At 35.0% G+C, this 17,928-nt stretch overlaps 2 protein-coding genes across 4 annotated transcripts in view; one reads left to right on the forward strand and one right to left on the reverse strand.

Annotated features, from left to right (window-relative positions):
- LOC142974232 (beta-1,4-glucuronyltransferase 1) overlaps positions 1–13,196 on the reverse strand; it is a 30,731-nt gene extending 17,535 nt beyond the window's left edge. The window contains exons 1-4 of the mRNA XM_076116402.1: positions 12,750–13,196; positions 9,695–9,814; positions 8,567–9,480; positions 8,057–8,213 (exon numbers count right to left, since the gene is read on the reverse strand). Coding sequence (XP_075972517.1) covers positions 8,057–8,213; positions 8,567–9,480; positions 9,695–9,715 — 1,092 coding nt within the window. The 5' untranslated portion in view covers positions 9,716–9,814; positions 12,750–13,196. The remainder of the gene's footprint in view (positions 1–8,056; positions 8,214–8,566; positions 9,481–9,694; positions 9,815–12,749) is intronic.
- LOC142974234 (ribosomal RNA-processing protein 8) lies at positions 2,801–17,683 on the forward strand. 3 transcript variants are annotated; one of them, XM_076116404.1, is made up of 6 exons: positions 2,801–2,886; positions 3,126–3,380; positions 15,324–15,909; positions 16,273–16,447; positions 16,795–17,031; positions 17,451–17,683. In XM_076116404.1, the coding sequence occupies exons 2-6, from the start codon at positions 3,354–3,356 to the stop codon at positions 17,662–17,664; spliced, it is 1,239 nt and encodes a 412-aa protein (XP_075972519.1). In that variant the 5' UTR covers positions 2,801–2,886; positions 3,126–3,353; the 3' UTR covers positions 17,665–17,683. The 3 variants fall into 3 exon arrangements, with proteins under 3 accessions (XP_075972519.1, XP_075972520.1, XP_075972518.1); XM_076116405.1 differs by lacking the exon at positions 2,801–2,886 and having other exon boundaries at positions 3,126–3,300; XM_076116403.1 differs by lacking the exons at positions 2,801–2,886; positions 3,126–3,380 and adding an exon at positions 14,818–15,015.
- The last annotated feature ends 245 nt before the right edge of the window (positions 17,684–17,928 follow it).

Raw genomic sequence — 17,928 nt, forward strand, 5'->3', positions numbered from 1 at the left:
AATTCCAAATTTTGGAGAATTACCAACGAATGCATTAATTATTGGTTAAAAAAACTTGTTTTCTAGTTCAGTAAAGCAATAATCACAAAGAGCCTCACCTTCTCTGCCTAAATAAATAATAAAAAAGCCTTAACCTTTCCATTTGTTTAATATTTCACTCTTTGCAGAAAATGCACCTAATTTACTTTGGGGTAGCAACAAAATGTACTACTGTTTTTGCCAAAAATATTTTCGAGTTGTTTGTTTTCTTTCTAATTATACATAACGTGTTAACAAAATAGACTGAGGTGACTGACAGTGCCAAGACCTGTGACAAGACAACTACACTAACTGCTAATTAACAACTAGTAGTTGTCTGTTCTCGTTTAAAAACAACTAACACTTTTCACTTAGTGTCATTACATTTTTGAAAATTATGTATACGCCACAAAACAATAAAATGTACTCAAATTGACTGCCTCCGTAGCGCAGTGGTTTAGGTCGCCAAGCCAATAAGTACCATTGCGTCGGGAGGCCGTGGGTTTGATTCCTACACTGTTTCGGGTCTGGTTGTTTTTTGTGTCCGTTGTTTGTTTGCTTGTAAAAGTCCCCGCGACACAAGAGCAATTCTTAGAGCGGGTGTTGTCTTTAAAAAAAACCTAAAAACCGTTTTGAAAAAATAGGTAACACAAAAATCGAAGCCTTATTAATAGTCATAATTATTAAGCACACCTATATACATAACTCTACGTTTTAAAAGGGTTTTATTGGACTATGAAAGAAGAACCAGCAATTTAACCTCCACAAACGGTACAACCGAAAGTCCTTCAAACTAAAAGTCCTTCCGTACAACCAGTAGCAATAAATAAACCGCATTTTTTGTCCATCTACGACAGTTTGTAATTGGTCTGTGAACAATTTATTGTCGCTAACGCGCCGATATTGAAACAACACTAGATTAATGAGTTTAATCTCGCCACTGGCCAAATTACAAATGCCAATGGAAAAACAGCAATCGGATTATGGAAACTGTAGTGTTTTTGTTGTAATTTATGAGTTTACTGTAGGCTTGTTTTGTCTGAATTTCTTTAATGGATGAATTTGTTCGTTAATGATGTTTGTCTATTTTTTTATGACAGATTAGGCAGATCGCGAAAGGTTACGGTGGTACAAATGAAAATCGAAATAGAATTCAAAGACACGAAAGTTCGCCCAATATACGATTTCGTTGAAACAGGATTTCTCCTACTGATGTATGGTGTAGATACACAATCTTAAACAAATATTGGAAAACTTCAATAATAAAAGATACTTTAAAAAAATAGATTTTGTTCTTTCACAAGAATATTTTAAGGAAGCAAAAAAATATTGTATTTATTAATCAAATGTGTTTAGATTGATGTAAGATGGAAAGATAAAAAAATATAATCTGCTTTCGTAATTGAGTCACTTCGGCATGCCAATAAGAAAGTAGAGATATGTTTTCTTGCTGACGTCACGATACTGACCGCGTAGGAATCTCCATTAACTAAATTATTTATACCGACTATTAGTTGAATTGCTCCAGCAATACATTTTCACTTCACATCTTACCTTAATATTTAGAGATATTATAAATTATTTACAAATGCAATTATGTAATTATTTAATGTCGTCATTATATGAATGCAGAAATAAGACCTTCTATCTAAACGCAGTTTAAATTCTGCAATTATACAAAATGTCCAAGGAATAGTTAGTTCTGATGAGTTTAAGTTAAATTATTTATTGTTTATACAAAACTGGAAGTATCTAAAGCTTTAAAAACGATTGACACGAAGAAAAAGAAGACGTCATATTATTATACAATTTCAAAATTGATTGAAAGTGACGAAAAGTTAGCCGCAATTGTGACTTTTATAGTATTTTATTTCAAATAATGAAAATATTTCAATTGTCAATCTGTTTCTATTGTAACATATAAATGTTTTATCTTATTATATTAACTAAAACGTTATTTATGACAAGGACTTGATACATTGTAATCAAATTGCGGATCTGAAACCGCAACTAATTTGTTTAGATTAGTAATCAATTGTATTTTGCAATAATACTTGAGTGCTCTTAACATAAAGAATTGACTGCATTGATAGAAACGGAACAACGAAGACAAAATATTGATTATTTATTTTTATGAATAGTCGCATAAAATTACCGATTTAACGTTGTACTAGACTGCACCCAGGAAAAATAATTTACTTACATACATATTTTACAATGACATGCCAGTCTGATTACGAATCGAAATGGTCGTCATGGCCGAAATCTTTTGAATAGTCCATCACAATTATCAACATTTCCTGTATTTGGTGAGTGCCTTTGCCACTGCACAAATTATTTTGATATAAGACAGCCCTTAAAGATAACATAAAGCTATCTTAAGTCGCCCTTATTGCTACCACAATTTAACTAAACAATACGAAGCAATAGGACAGATCAAAGATTTAATAATATGTACAGTTTCTTCATTGCCAATCTACTATATAATAATTTCTTGATTGCCAAAATACTATATCTTAATTTCTTGATTGCCAAATCATAATCGTCGTGTCACCGAACCCTATGACTTATTAATCACGTTCCACTACAATTACAATCGCAGTTATCTGTACACGTGTTTGGCTGCACGAGTGCTCGATACGGCTTGGCACCCACATAACTTATTTGTTGCCAACCCAACGATATTACACAAAAATATGCTATTCTAACACTTTCGTAAATAGATATTGGAGTGGTGCTGTTGAAGTAGTATGTGCGATGGGAGTAACTTCACTGGTCGTATAATTTGGAACATAAATCACGACTCTTAATGCAGACTATTGACAAATTTAAAGCCAAATTATAATTAAAATTTCAAGAATTTAGTAGGTAGATGCTACAAGTCCAATATTATTTTTTTACCTATATAAGAAAGACAATTGTTTTTTATATTTCAAATTTAACCATTATCAATAAATTACCAAATCATTAATAGGAATGAGAACACGGTAGACAAATTATCATTTGCAAAACGAAGAGACCAGACTTTCAATGTGCTCAAAACTGTTATATACTCTCGTAAATTCAAAATGTTTGTATAATACAAAAATACTTCAATATTTTTCCAGCAACATATAACCTGTGTACAACATATTCTTTGCGGCACACGATGCAAAGTGTCGATTATGGATGGGTGCCAAACGACACAATTTGGCAGCAACCGATACAAATCTATCACTAGCAGCTCGGAACAATGGTGGAGGGTACTCTCTGATTAAGAGGACTATCTGCTGCTAATATTCCGTAAGTCTTTTGATGGAGAGCCGAGGAATGTTATTCGTGTGGACAAATTAAATATGAAAAATGTCAGAGATCTCACTAAGGTAGGTAAGGTAAGGTAGGTAGGTGTAGTAAATCACTCTATAGATTAAGTTTTAGACAATGATGTGCACTTAATTATTAGTCTGTATTTTTCTTTAGTTAGAAATTGTTGTTTGTTTGTTTGTTGGGAACAACAACTACAACAAACAAACAAGTTAGAAATAATTGTTTTAGATCCGAATTTACAGTTTTGTATTTCGATTGGAAGAAATGCTTTTCACACTACAGGTCCGCGAAATAAAAAAAACATTATAGTCTTTCAAAACATGAATAACTGAATTACATTTGAGCAGGAGTAAAAGAGTAATAAATAAATCAAATAAATCAATGTCTGTTACTCTTTGACGCAACAAATACTGAATGGATTTAAATGAATCTAGATTAACGCAGAGGGTACTTTTTACCCTAGAAAATATCCGGGCTAAAGCTAGGTACTATGCTAGAGGTAGTATTAAAAATATCGCGGTTTGTACACATAATACTAAATTACCAAAGGAATCGTAGACGCGTTAATTTTAAGGTTTTCGATACCAACATTTTCATAGAATTGCGTCGACCATAGTCGGCCCACAGCCACGGTCATTGCAATTTTCGAATCACTATTTTATTAGTCACTAGACAATGTGTATGCCAACAAATATTACACAAAATATATATTACAAACGACTGCCAAGTTCAATCAGTAAATTAATATTAATGGTGCGATATTTTAAAACTATTGGAATTTAGTGTTGCCAGTTTTGTTTATGCTTTGTATTGGCAACACTGATGTATTTCCTGTTATATTATTATCAGCTTTAACTTATTAGATATTGTTTTTTTATGGATTCTTTAGTTATCCTTACAATTTTCAATTGAGTATTTCGATTCTTAAGCTTACATTTCTAGTCGTAGTAAAGTAGTTGTAATCGCGTTTTCTTGTCACAAAAGTTCGGTGATTGTTTGAACTTTAAGTCTTGATAATTGAATCATTGTTTCCTGTACATAACACATCAACTAATCGGCTGAATATCGGTTAGGAGGACCAATAGTTAAAATCTATAAAGTGTTTGTTGGCCGATTTGATCTGAATTAATTTGACAGGAAAATAAATGATGTCCCGAGAAAATACACAAGCCACAGCCTTAGCTGCAGGTTATTACTAATTTGACGTACCTAATTGCCTTAATATTCCACCTTCAGTACAGTAATCGAATCTAGGATCTCTTCCCATACAACTATTGCTCTACTACGGATACGGGCAGGAAGTGTTTCAAAGTAATAACTCTGATTATAATATGAGATTGACGTCACGTTGAGTTTGTACGTCAATGTAACATAAACACTTCCTACGTGTTTGTCTGTTATTATGTACCTATGTTACTGCTGTACTGTGTAGGTAGAATGGTTTAAGGCGTGTCTCCTTATAGGGACTTGTTCAGTTTGAGTAAAACTTGAAGCAAATCTAAGAAAAAGTTTTGGAACAAATTACTGTGTATACCTAAATGTTACGGTATAATACCATTATGGTCTGACTGCAGCTAGTGTAACGACTGCGTAGTGACTGGTGATTGAAAGGTCTGGAGTTTGATTCCTAGATCAGGAAAAGTGCATTCATCATCATCATTAGCTTGACTCTATGCATGCATACCCTTTGCCCGTTTACACAAGTCACTCTTATTAAGTACCACCCTTACCCAGATCTTTCCAGTAAACTCAAGTGCATATGTCATTAACCTATCTTGCTGCTGGTCTTCTGACGCTTGGATGTGCTATTGGTGGGTTGTTCTCATTCAGAATATTCTCACAGGCAGCCGGGAAGTTAGCAAAATTGCTTACATTTTAAAGTTACTGTAATTGTGTTAACAAATTCGTCAGCAAATTCATCTAAAATTCTGACGTAAAAAATTAACACCACATAAAAAATGGTACACAGAATTACTCTAAAGTAGTTTCCATCATTAGCTCCAAATGTTCCCTTTCATGTTAATTCGGTCATAATAATTGAAAAGAAGACTACTGAACACATGCGATTTTAAACTGAGACAGAAATACACAGAGTCGAAGTCGAAAACTGTTGTAGTTGAATTCGTTTATTTGTATGTTCCTTTTCGTATCTTGAATTAAAAATAAGAAACCATTTTACCACTACTTATGGTTTATACAAATAATTTAATCTTCCAACCATAAAAGAAGTTCAAAGTAAGTAACATATTTTATCTCCTGTAGTAAATAGGTAGCTTAGATATCAACGTTAGTATCGGTATTCAGTATATTTACTACTTAATACATAAATGACTTGAAAAAGAAACATAAAAAATTAAACAACAGCTATAACTAGTAATTCGTTGTTTGTATGATTGTAAAAATTCCCGCGACTCAAGAGCAATTCTTAGTGCGGGAGTTGTCTTTTTCTTTAAAAAGTAAAGTCGCTTCACATTTGCTAATACTTTTTTATCTGCGAATTCAAAAAAGCATTACTTTTTCGTTTGACGCAGACTCACCTCACCTGCTAACTAACTAGTCACAAGACAAAATAGCCGTAAACCAGTACTATACCTAAGCAGCCTAGTGAGATATTTGCTCTTGTTAGCTCTGCATACAACACACAGCTGTTCGGTTATACAGCGGTTATTTTAGTTCGACGCGCTATTCATACCGTCATACCGTGTCCGGTGAGACGGTGACCTCGGGGTGCAGGATTTTAGTATAGTGGAATAGAATTTTACTATATTACGGCTTTTGTATTAGTTGGTAACATAGTATTTTTTGTTTTAAACTACCTAAACTAGGACTGCCTTTATGCGTATTTATCAAAAACTCCTGGAGGAGTTTCAATAATATAAAGGGATCAAGAGATTAACGGGAGAGGCCTTTGCCTAGCAGTAAGAAAGAAACTAAAAAAACAGGCAGACGTGTATCGAAATACACACACTTTTGGTCTGATGTAGACAAGCAGAATACAGAAACCCGGACAAGTTACGAAACTCCCACTCATTCCAACATTGGAAAATTTATAGTAGGTAGTACCGGGGTACTACCTACTATAAATTTTCCAATGTAAATTTTACATCTCCCGGGATGTTACAAACATTACAACTCAGTCCACAAAGTCATTCAGTTTCCAAAAATTGTACATTAACTATTTGAAAGAAAATATGCAAGCCAAACTCTATTCCATCTTATTTAAGTCCAAGTTATTCTTATTATTTAACAATGTAGGCACACGACAGTTTTATGAGACATAAATAATATAATTTTGTACATTGTAACTTACTAAAAATTACATTAAAACAAGTCTCATGAAAATAACGTTATGACGTTTAGTAGTTAGGTTATAAATTATATTGTGCAGTTATTATAATATTTTGAGTAAATCTGTCGGTGAAATAATTTCGTAAAACATAAACATATTATAGCATTAAGACTATTGTTACTACGAAATACTAGTGACACTGCATATTTTCAAAAGGACTATGTAGCAAGAAGCTTCTTATCCCAGGTAGATGAGATGAGAGACTAATGTAAAGTGCGAAAGTTTGTGAGAATATAGTTGGACATCTATCGTACAAAAACTACTGATTGGGTTTGAATATTTGGCACACACATAGTTTAAAACATGGTTTAACACATGCTTCTTTTAACCCTGGGAGAAACCGTAAGAAGCGGTGATACTGCGTAAGTCTGTTCATCTGTCTGCTACGCTATCACGACTAAACCACCAAATCGGCTTTGAGGAATTTTTCTATAGGAATTTGATACATATGACGAAAGATAGTATTGTTTTTACAAAAATATATCAATCTTCGAAGTGCTGAACTATTGTAAACAAGAGCACCAGTAACTCGCGCGGGTACGGGATAGTTATGTTTTTCAACTTTTTTCGTTCAATTCAATTTGATCGATGCATTACATCGGTCACATAAGAATTCTACATCGCCCACTATAGTTGAATGATCAACAAAATGCTTCAAACATGGCCTGCATGATGCAACCACAGGACGGTTCCATGGGATGGCCTCGCATGACGTCACCAACTCCTGGACACACGCCAGCGACCAGCGTGTTTGTTACAACGACCGTGTTATGGCGTATTATACTCGCCTGATATTTATTAACGTGTTTAAATGTTACGATATTGTTTTTGATGAGATGTTTTTTGATGTTGGTGATTGTGCAAGGGCCTTTGAAATATAAGGGTCATGGACTGTTATCCCAACTGAATTTTAACACTGTAAAAATGTTTGCTTTCAAAAGAAATAGGTACCACCAGTGTAGTACAATGATATGAATAGTGGGCAATAATAATTATGATTATTTAGGCGTTTACATCGTATACGACGCTTTGAAATCAATACACCTTGTCGATATTCCTGTAAAGTCGATACGAACTTCTAAAAACTCAGACCCAAAAGCAAAAATGGGTTTGAAGATTTCCGAAAAAAAGTTTTTTTTTTAAAAGCACACACAGTATCCTTATCTTAAAATAGAAAATCACAAAAACCGTTCAAACTGGTTAAGGAGTAAACGTACCACTTACGACTTAACACTAAAATTTCACCTGTAAATTTCCCACTGCTGCGCACGGGATTCCTCCCGTAATGAGGGAGGGATTAGGCCTTGCGTCCTCCACGCTGGCCAAGTACGGGTTGGGGACTAAACCCTAGCAAAATTAAATATACTACATGATCTACATCACCTGCGTATTCCTGGTGAACCCGTAGCCAAGGAACCTCTCATCATGAGCAGGCACGGTGTCTGGAGCCACGTAGAACGGCTCGTACAGCAGCTCGAAGTTCGTCACATTGTGGCTCACGTGAGTCTCCAGGCTCTCGTTGCCGCCTGTTGCTTCCCATCTGAAGGAATAACACTTGTTTTGCAAGCTAGTTTTTTCGCATTGATAGGCTTTGAAGACACTGTACAAAAGTTTGATGAGAACTAGTTACCTAGTACTTAGTAAAAGAGAAAGATTATCTAGTTTTCCCATATACCAACTTAAAATAGGTATCAAAAGTTAACATAAAATGTTGGTAACATTGCACTTTACATAGATAAGTATACTCTAGTAGGAAAATGCCTTTCTAAGTAATCTAAAAGCTATGTCGGTTATCTTATCGTAATGATGATAAAAATGTGATGGAGCTCAACATAAAAGTTGTGCGCAAAAATGAAAATAAGCTATGGAGAAATAACATTATTCAATACTTACTTTGAAAAATTCGAAGCATACTGGTTGTAAATAAACACTTTTCTATGAAATGGTATCGCCAGTTTACTTCTAGAGAGCCGGATCAGCTCAGACTTATTCGCGGGGAAGTTGGCGACTCTTCGATCTAATTCATAAGTAGGTACAACATAGGCACAGAGCGGACATTTAGGAGTAGTCCCCAAGAACTTGTCTAGAGCTTCGGCCATACCTCTTGAAGGTACTATATCCACATCTACCAGGAATACATAAGGCGTATGGCAGTTCTTCCTTGCTAAATTCCTTAAATGATTCTGTGGGTATGGATGCCTCGCTCTCCAAGCAACTGTATCCGCTCTCCTCTCTCCAGGAGGCAAAGGTTTCGTTTCACAATCCCTCGCCCAAACCGGCATTGATCCATGCAAGCCTGGTCTTTCAGCCGGCATGGACACATGTAATGCTAATCTAGAGTATATTTCTGGTTGACATCTAAACAACCAAGTGGCAAAAGCTCTGAGTAGCCTCAATTCGTCTCCAGCCACGAAGACTGCTACTGAAATAGGTCCAGTCCAGTGAGCTGCTATTCTTAACAACTCGTGAAGTCTTTCTATACTGCTTTGTGTCGCGAGACACACTCTTCGGTTTGATGAAACTTCAGGGTATAAGTCTCCAACGGTCGCGTAGTCGAAGAGTCTGTACGCTCGGGAACCGTCCCACCTTCCAAGGCGTAGATCCAGCCTGGAGATGGGGTCGTCATCTAACGCTGCGTTGGGGACTGTGTCGATGCAAGGCTCGCAGGTGGGAGGGTCTGAGGGGGGTGGGGTTGTGTGCATGGGACAGGAGGGAGGGTGGAGGAGCCACATGTTTGCAACGGCGTTGTACACCACCAGCGCTATGGCAGCTATAGATACTACGCTCCATTGGCAGCGCCATGTCCACTGTGAAGAAAATAAAGATTATGGAACTGCTTCTATTGCCTTATATACTTAAAATACATACATATGTACATAAAATCATGCCTTGTTTCCATAAGGGTCGGTAGTGGCCAAAGCACACCCCTTAGTACGATCCTTACAAAACTTTCTTTGCGCCATTCACATCTTGTGATATAGTATAATTTTAAAGTAAAGTCGAAAAGTAAGTAGCGCTTACCACTTTGTCTCTTCTGCCCATTTGTTTGTGTGCAGTCTCGGTTGTGTGCACAAGACCGTTACTTCGACATCATCTGGTCAGATTAACCATTTTAGTTATCTTATGTCGTGTTTTGATGTCCTGAGAACAAAGAACGAGACATATTACTAAGTTATTAATCGATTGAAATATCAAATGATGGTAGTAACCTGAAACAAGGCTAATTAAGTGTGCTAGTAAGTCAAGACTCATAAGACAGGAAAATAGCATTATACCTTATGAAAGGTTACAAACGAAAGTTTTTTTTATCAATGAAATTAAGTCCGCCACTGACAAGGTTTCGTTTACGAATGAGAATCTCCTCCCTTACACCCTGATTATATATTTCACCCCTAGATATTAACTCAAGGTCTTAAAATCATACAATAGGCGTATACAACCTTTTCTGTACACAAAAGAATTGAATAATTTATACGTAGGCCAAGTTTTGTATTGATACAGACTTTAATATTAAATGAAGAGATTATCTGTCTGTAATTAGAGATAATTAGTGTTGAATTACAAAGTGATTGTTCCGTAGTCGAACGAAACTGGGACAAATTTTCTATAAAAGATATACCTATTTCCAATCAAAACTCTAATCAAAGTAAAAACCAATGTCGTTTATTTGACAGTAGGTACGCTTAAATTTTTCACTCAACGTATAGCCGAAAGAAAAATTTAATTATTTGTTTAGTTATTACTTGCTTGTGCTATTATTTTTTTATTGTGTAAAAGACCTCGAAGTGTCCAAGTCGGAGTCGAAATAGTATTCCCTACCCGAGAAGCGAACCTGGGACCTGAAATGTGTCAATCATATACCGCAGAGACTACCAAGGCTTCCTACTACTATACCGTCCTACTGCTGAGCAAACCCTGCGTAGCAGTGGGACATGTAATTTAACAAAAGATGATTTTATTTAATGTTATAGCAAACCTCTTTGCTGCCAGTAACTTTTGCTTTTGGATCGACTTCAAAAAACAGGTTCATTTAGCAATGAATCCTAAAGAAAAACCTGGTCTAAATGAAACAGATCGCTTATCAAAGGTAATCGAGAAATAATGAAGATTATTGAATAGTATTGAATGTAAGCGCCGAGTTTGTACATGTTAGTTGAATAGAAATAAGTACAATGTAATCATTGATTGTAATCGTGCTTTTATTCTTTTTAACTATTGTATTACAAAGTGAAAATCATTAGGCGTTTTACTTTTATATTACGAAAAGCCACAATGAATTATTGTGTTGTTCTATTTTGAGTACGTCGACTATCGGTTGATCTAGATATTCTTGTTCCCGTTGATTTTATCGTTTCACTAATATGTTTGAATGTCAATTGTATGACAAATAAAATACTTCTTTACTTACGAGCATAAGGTCTTTTCACCAGCTCTTAGCAGTCCCATTGAGTAGGTACTTAGTAAATAAATCTAACCCATTAATGTCCCACTGCTGGGCAAGGGTCTCCTCCCGTAATGAGGCCTTGAGTCCACCACGCTGGCCAAGTGCGGGTTGGGGTCTTTACATGCCGTCAATAAATGTATTACACAAATTTTAGGCATGCAAGGTTTCCTCACAATGTTTTCCTTCACCGTTGGAACAAGTGATAATTATTTCTAATACGAGTACACATAACTTCGAAAAGTCATTGGTGTGTTGCCTCGGGTTCGAATATGTAGTAGGAGTCTTTAATGGAGGTCCAATACAGACAATATAAGTTTAAGACTTGCGCATTGTAACTACAATATTTCGAAGTTTCGAAGTGAAATCCGTAAACTTCAAACAGAACTAGGTACTCAATTTAGTTACGAACGCCACTTGTTGATCGTGGAATGGAAACAAGATACATCAAATCATTCGACCGTTGAACCTAGAGATATGACACGGTTATAAGAATTTACGTATTGTAGAACAGAAAGAGATAGGACATCTAAAAATTATCTTTCTGAAAGAGGTTGAAAAGTTAGTGACTATGATAGACATAATCTTGTCTGACTTTATAACCGCACTTAGTGAAATAATGGAAACGTGATTCTTCGAATCCTACACTTGAGAAAGGGATATGCATACTGAAAAAAAAAGTATAGCACGCGTCGAGAGTGCGAGTATAGATCAGTATAATGGAGACGTCACAACTTCGGCGCCCATTCGTTCCGTAGCCTCACTCTTCCCTCAACATCTTGCATTTTATTATTTTACTTAGGGCTATATTCAGACACACAAAGTTATTTGACGCGTGTTATACTTACTTCAATATTTTAGCTTCCTCCAGATACTAAGCAAAAACGATGCACTCTGACTACCGTTTTTGGAAAATTAAAGACAATTTTCTGCTAGGGTGTTCTCCTAATAATCAAATCAGAATTAAAAACCAAAACCGCTTGATTACTCGTTGTTATCAGTGTAGAGACGTAACTAACTACAGTTTAGAATCGTGGCTGAATTGGTAAAGTCCCAATGTTAATTAGTTCGACATAAAATAAATAAAGCTGTTTGTCGGTAGCGTAACGTGACATTATTTACCGAACACCTACTATTACAGTGACACGCAAATGCAAACAAGTTAATGTAGAGACCGTGTAATATCAATACAGCTTAGTACATATTCATATAAAATAAAATTAGTAAACACCAGATTTTCTTAGATAATTTAATATAGCATACTTAATAGTACCTACAAATAACGTCAAAGAATATTACCTGGTATTTGAACTTGAAAATCGTTTGGTAGCCAACCTTTACTTAGGTAGACACTAAGCAACTTACAATAAAAATATCGGAGAAATAAGCGCAGAGAAGTGTTTAGATGACCAATTTGACGACCATCTGGTCTAGGTATGTCACTTTGGAGTGTTATAAGGAAAAGAACCTTAAATTTTTGTAGACACCAACCTCCAAATGTTTTTATTTTTATTTTTTATTAGTACCTACCGTAATAAATAGTCGTAATTAACACAGGTATTAACACATTAAGCCTAATTAATCAAATACCAAACATATTAATTCCGTCCTGAAATATAAATGAGAATAACTTACGTATAATTTGTTATTGGCATGCAATTTGCTTTAAATATCACATCACCATAGACACTTTTATTTTTATGAAAAAAATAGCACACACAAAAATACACTAGGCTGAATTAATAATAACAACTGCAACGAATTTTGAGGTTATGTTTTAATAAATTTTCGCACTTTTTCACTTTAATTTTACTAAAAATAGTTACAGTATTCTTTTAGTAAGTTGGTTTAAATGATAAATGATAAGGTTTTCTTCGTTTTAATTAGTAAATACAACAAACAGACAGGTCGTAGGTTCTTTACTAAGTAATGTTTTGCGCATGTCTTGATTCAGGTCCTGCGCAGTACGCCCCGCGCAAATTAGGGTCTATATGGGGACAGATACGTGATATTATTATTCATAGAACGTAGGCTGTGATATATTTGGACCGTCTTATTAGTCCTAGGTTCGAAGTTAAGGCGCCTTTGTCTATAGGTACCTACTAATAGATAGATAGATTCCTACTTATATCGAATATCATAGTACAATACTTAGGTATGCATGAGATTTGATTAAAACCTTCTAAACTCATTAAAATTGAAAATGTAAATGTAATCCCGCGAGGAATACTTATCATGAACCACAGAAATTAACAAAAAGTACATCTAGATAAGTTACAACTGTTTTGTTTTTATAGTATTTGTTCCGTATGAGAATCGAACCCGCGACGCTCGGTGATAGTGACGTAGTCATGTGCCTTTACTTGTTTAGAAAAAACGTAAATTGTATCCTATGCACCGCAATGCTTATAACATAACGTGATTATAGGTCAATTCAATTAGACAGTTTAAAACTGCTTACAGCCTTACTACTACCAAATGACCCCATTCTGAATAACCTGAACATAATAATTGTTAGGTACTCACATATTATTAACGAAGAGTTCTCGTAATATCCATACAAATAAACACAACAGAAATGCACGAATCACTTAAATCAAAAAACACATAGCACGATTTGTCGATAACAGGAATCGAAGCCGTTAGAAAACTTAGTTAGTAATTCTTTACTAAATAACTGTTACACCTTAGGTAGGTACACATAAAACCGCAAGTATGACTGTTTATCTGTCTTGGGTCTAGCTATCTCATACACAATGTTAAACACTTTAACGGTATTGAGATGGTCCCGGAAACGAAATATTTACGCTATTCGCTTGTATTCCAAAACAAATTAACACTACAACTAAATTTTAGGTAAAAAAAAAGGTCAATAATCTGTGATAACATTAAAGAAATGAGTCGTTTTTCGAAAAAACACGGCCAAAGTACAATCGTGGCATTTGTAAGTGCAACAGACTTTATTTAAATATCGGTCACCAATTATAGACTATGTGATAATCAAGTCATGTCATTGTTTGTACTCAATTTCTATGACGCGACGGTGTGTATAACTAGTCAATATGCTCTTTTGTCACAGATATCTATTGCATTCAAAATACATCAGTATATCGAATTCAACGAAAGCATGTTGTTAGAACTATTATTTATTCATACCTACTGTTTTTCAAATAATAAACTGAAACAAACGTAATTCATAAAACTGTGCTCCGTTACGTTTAGGACTGTGAACAGTTCGTTCTTGTATTTAAACTACTAGAAATTTATTCATCTATACTATCTATACTAATCTATACTAATATTATAAAGCTGAAGAGTTTGTTTGTTTGTTTGATTGTTTGTTTGTTTGTTTGTTTGTTTGAACGCGCTAATCTCAGGAACTACTGGTCCGATTTGAAAAATTCTTTCAGTGTTAGATAGTCCATTTATCGAGAAAGGTTATAGGCTATATATCATCACGCTACTACCAATAGGAGCAGAGTGCCAGTGAAAAATGTTACAAAAACGGGGAAAATTTTTAACACTTATGTAACGCAAGCGAAGTTGCGCGGGTCAGCTAGTATTTATTATAAAGTTATTTAGCAAAGAAGCCGGTAACATTAAACCTACACCATCCACCAGATTTTATACAAACAATATGTACTCTCTAAAATACATTTTGGAACGCATTTCAATTAGTGAATTTTTTTTATTATGTCAAATCGCACTTTGACATTGACAGTTGTATCAAAACATTGTGCATGTTACACGCGCCAAGGGTGAAAATAACCTAATTAATACGAAACTACAAGTGATATTGAAATATTTATTTATGTGTTCTAAATAAATCAATATGTTTAAAACACCGGAATGGGAGGACGACGTTCCCAAAACTCATACAAGTTTTATGAAAAAAAGTGAGGTTAGTACGCGTTTTAAATGGTCAATATCGATGTACTGGCTGTGGATTTACAAATAATCCACGATATGCTTTGTTTACACATAATAAATAATAAGAACAAAAAATAAATTAGTAGTACTTACCTACTTGCAGCACAAATACTTGTCACGATACATTTCGGAACAACAACAATTGTTATTGTTGTTTGCTTTTTTCCACGCGCTATTTTTCATTTATGCATTTATTTGTCGATAAATTCTTTAATCAATTTGTTAATTAATAAACTATTTTCGCCCCAATAACTTTATTTACATAAATATTTCTTTCAGAAAAAAGATAAGCCAGCAAAAGATGTGACTCCAAAAGTATCACTAAAAGTTAACAAAGTAAAATCAAAGAAACCACCTCCAACCAAGTTAAAATCGTCGCCTAAAGTGAATAAATTCAATAACAAGCCATCAGTAGTCAAAACAAACTCACCAAGAGTTAATAATGTTAAAGAAAAGAGAAACATTCCCACGGTAAATGGAAACAACAAACCAATGCAAAGGAATCAAGAGAAAAAGCCAAAGAAGGCGAAAAAACGAAAACACAATCAAGAAGAGACACAAGATCTTGATCAGAATCCTGATACACAGAACTTTGACGAGTTATTATTAAATGCTAAGAAAAAGAAGTTTAATGAAGTCATAGAGAATGAAGATCAAGAGGATTTGTTGTTCTCTGACAGTTCTCAGAAGAAAAAGAAGAAGAAGAAAGTAATTAATAATACAAATGTAAACAATAATGAGGTTAAACGGGAGGTGATGTCTAAGAAGATGAAATTGAAGGCAATGTTGGACAGTAATAGGAGTAAAATAAATGTAGGCAATAAGAGTAACGCACTTAGAGAAAGGATGTTGGAAAGGCTAAAAGGTAAAGATAACATTATGTATATATTTTTTTATATTCTGTTCTTTAGATAATATTAACTTTGGTCAAACATTTAGACAGAGGTTTACTGTGTAGTAGAGTAATTTATTCATTACTTACATTTGGCCTACAGTAACATAGAACATTTAAAAAATTATACTTTAAAGTGCTTGTAATTTCAATTTACTTGTAGGTTCAATTAATAAGGAATATGCAGTTACCACTGCTTCAAATCAGTTTGATTGCAGTGATTTCTGTTACCTACATGACAGAAAGAATTGTGGACTTTCTTGGTACTTAAAAAAATACAAACTGCTATAAATATGTCTATCTTTGTATAGTTACGTGACTCTCTTTCTTTTCCAGCTGCCCAATTCAGGTACTTAAATGAGAAGCTGTACACATCATCAGGGTGTGAAGCCCAGCAGCTGTTCCAGAATGACCCGGCCGCATTCCAGACATACCATCAAGGATACCAGCTGCAAGTCAAGAAGTGGCCAGTCAACCCACTTGATGTTATTGTTAAGAAGATTATGAAAATGTAAGGTTTATGTGATATTTCTTAATAACCAATTTTGAACTTTAAAACTATGAATGAATAAGTAAACTAAATGTGGGAAATAAAGTGAAGGAGAAGATATTATTGAAATACGCCTACATATTTAAGATAGCTTTGTGCAGAAGTCTGTTCAATATTGTATTCAGAAAATTAATTGACTTGTTTCTGCTTCTACCAGTAGAGGTAAATGCATGCCTTGAAATGAATGCTTGAAATCTTTCTGGAAACAGTTATGATGGCTACTATTATTTTTTGTTTTGGAAAACAGAAATACGTAATTACTTATGTTTCCAGTTGAATAATGTTGGATCCTTTTTTTTCTCATCTAGGCCCAAAACCCATCTAATAGCAGACATGGGTTGTGGAGAAGCGGCTCTATCCCGGCGCATCCCGCACTCGGTCCGTTCGTTCGACCTGGTGTCGTCGGCGCCCGGCGTGGAGGCGTGCGACATGGCGCGGACGCCGCTACTCACCGCGTCTGTGGACGTCGCCGTGTACTGCCTCGCGCTCATGGGCACCGACCTCACGCAGTATTTGGTTGAAGCTAATAGGGTGCTGAAGTTGGGGTGAGCAATTTGTTGTTTGTTTTCGAGAATTAGAATTAGAGATGAATTAATATTAAGTCTTTATAAGACAAGGCGTCCTGGTTTAAGGAAGGAAGCCCTAAATAAGGCAGTTTTAAAAAAATATGTCTTTATGTTCATCGTGTGATAGGTTTCAAATTGCTCCAAAAGGTGAATTTTATTATGACACTTCAATACATCTTTGTGTGTACCAAAAACGAAGAAATTTCTTTCTTTCTTTCGTTCCTTAAATTTTATCTCCTTCTGAACTAGGGTGCGGTTAGGCCTTGGATTCACTGTTGGTCAAGTGCGTGTTGGGAACTTTGCATGCCCTCAAGATAGTGTTAAACTAAAATAAATAGGAAGAAAAAATTGCATAATTTATTTAAAACTTAACTTGTTTATTTTAATTCTTGTTCCAGTGGCCACCTCCTCATAGCCGAAGTGGAGAGTCGTTTCGACAACGTAGAGAACTTCACCAAGGAAGTATCCCGTCTCGGCTTCAAGCTCAAACAGCTGGATAAAAGTAACAAAGTGTTTTTCTTTATGGAGTTTACTAAGACAGGAGCCCCGCCTGTTAAGAAGGGCAAGCTGCCCGCGTTTACACTCAAACCTTGCTTGTATAAGAAACGGTGAATAAATTGTACACAATCAATTTACTGTGTTTTTTTTTCTGATTTATAAGGTAGTAACTGGCCAGGTCCCAGAGAGATTTAAAGAAAATGCTGTTAAACTTCGCGTTTCTAACATAAAATTTAACATAAAGATCTTAGAACTTTGATGAAATTTTGCATAAAGATATTCATGCTAAATTTGAACATAACCGGATTAACCGGGCCAGAAGTTGAATCGTAAGAACGTAACAGGCAATCAATTTCACTTTTATAGTAAGTTTGGATT

This window comes from Anticarsia gemmatalis, chromosome 7 (assembly GCF_050436995.1).
Source record: "Anticarsia gemmatalis isolate Benzon Research Colony breed Stoneville strain chromosome 7, ilAntGemm2 primary, whole genome shotgun sequence".
Classification (NCBI taxonomy): Eukaryota; Metazoa; Arthropoda; class Insecta; order Lepidoptera; family Erebidae; genus Anticarsia; species Anticarsia gemmatalis.

Coding starts and splice junctions, on each gene's coding strand:
- LOC142974234 (XM_076116403.1), top strand. CDS start 14,947: ATGTTTAAAACACCGGAATGGGAGGACGACGTTCCCAAAACTCATACA. Junction 15,910..16,272: donor GATGTTGGAAAGGCTAAAAG/GTAAAGATAACA, acceptor TTTCTTTTCCAG/CTGCCCAATTCAGGTACTTA. Junction 16,448..16,794: donor GTTAAGAAGATTATGAAAAT/GTAAGGTTTATG, acceptor TTTCTCATCTAG/GCCCAAAACCCATCTAATAG.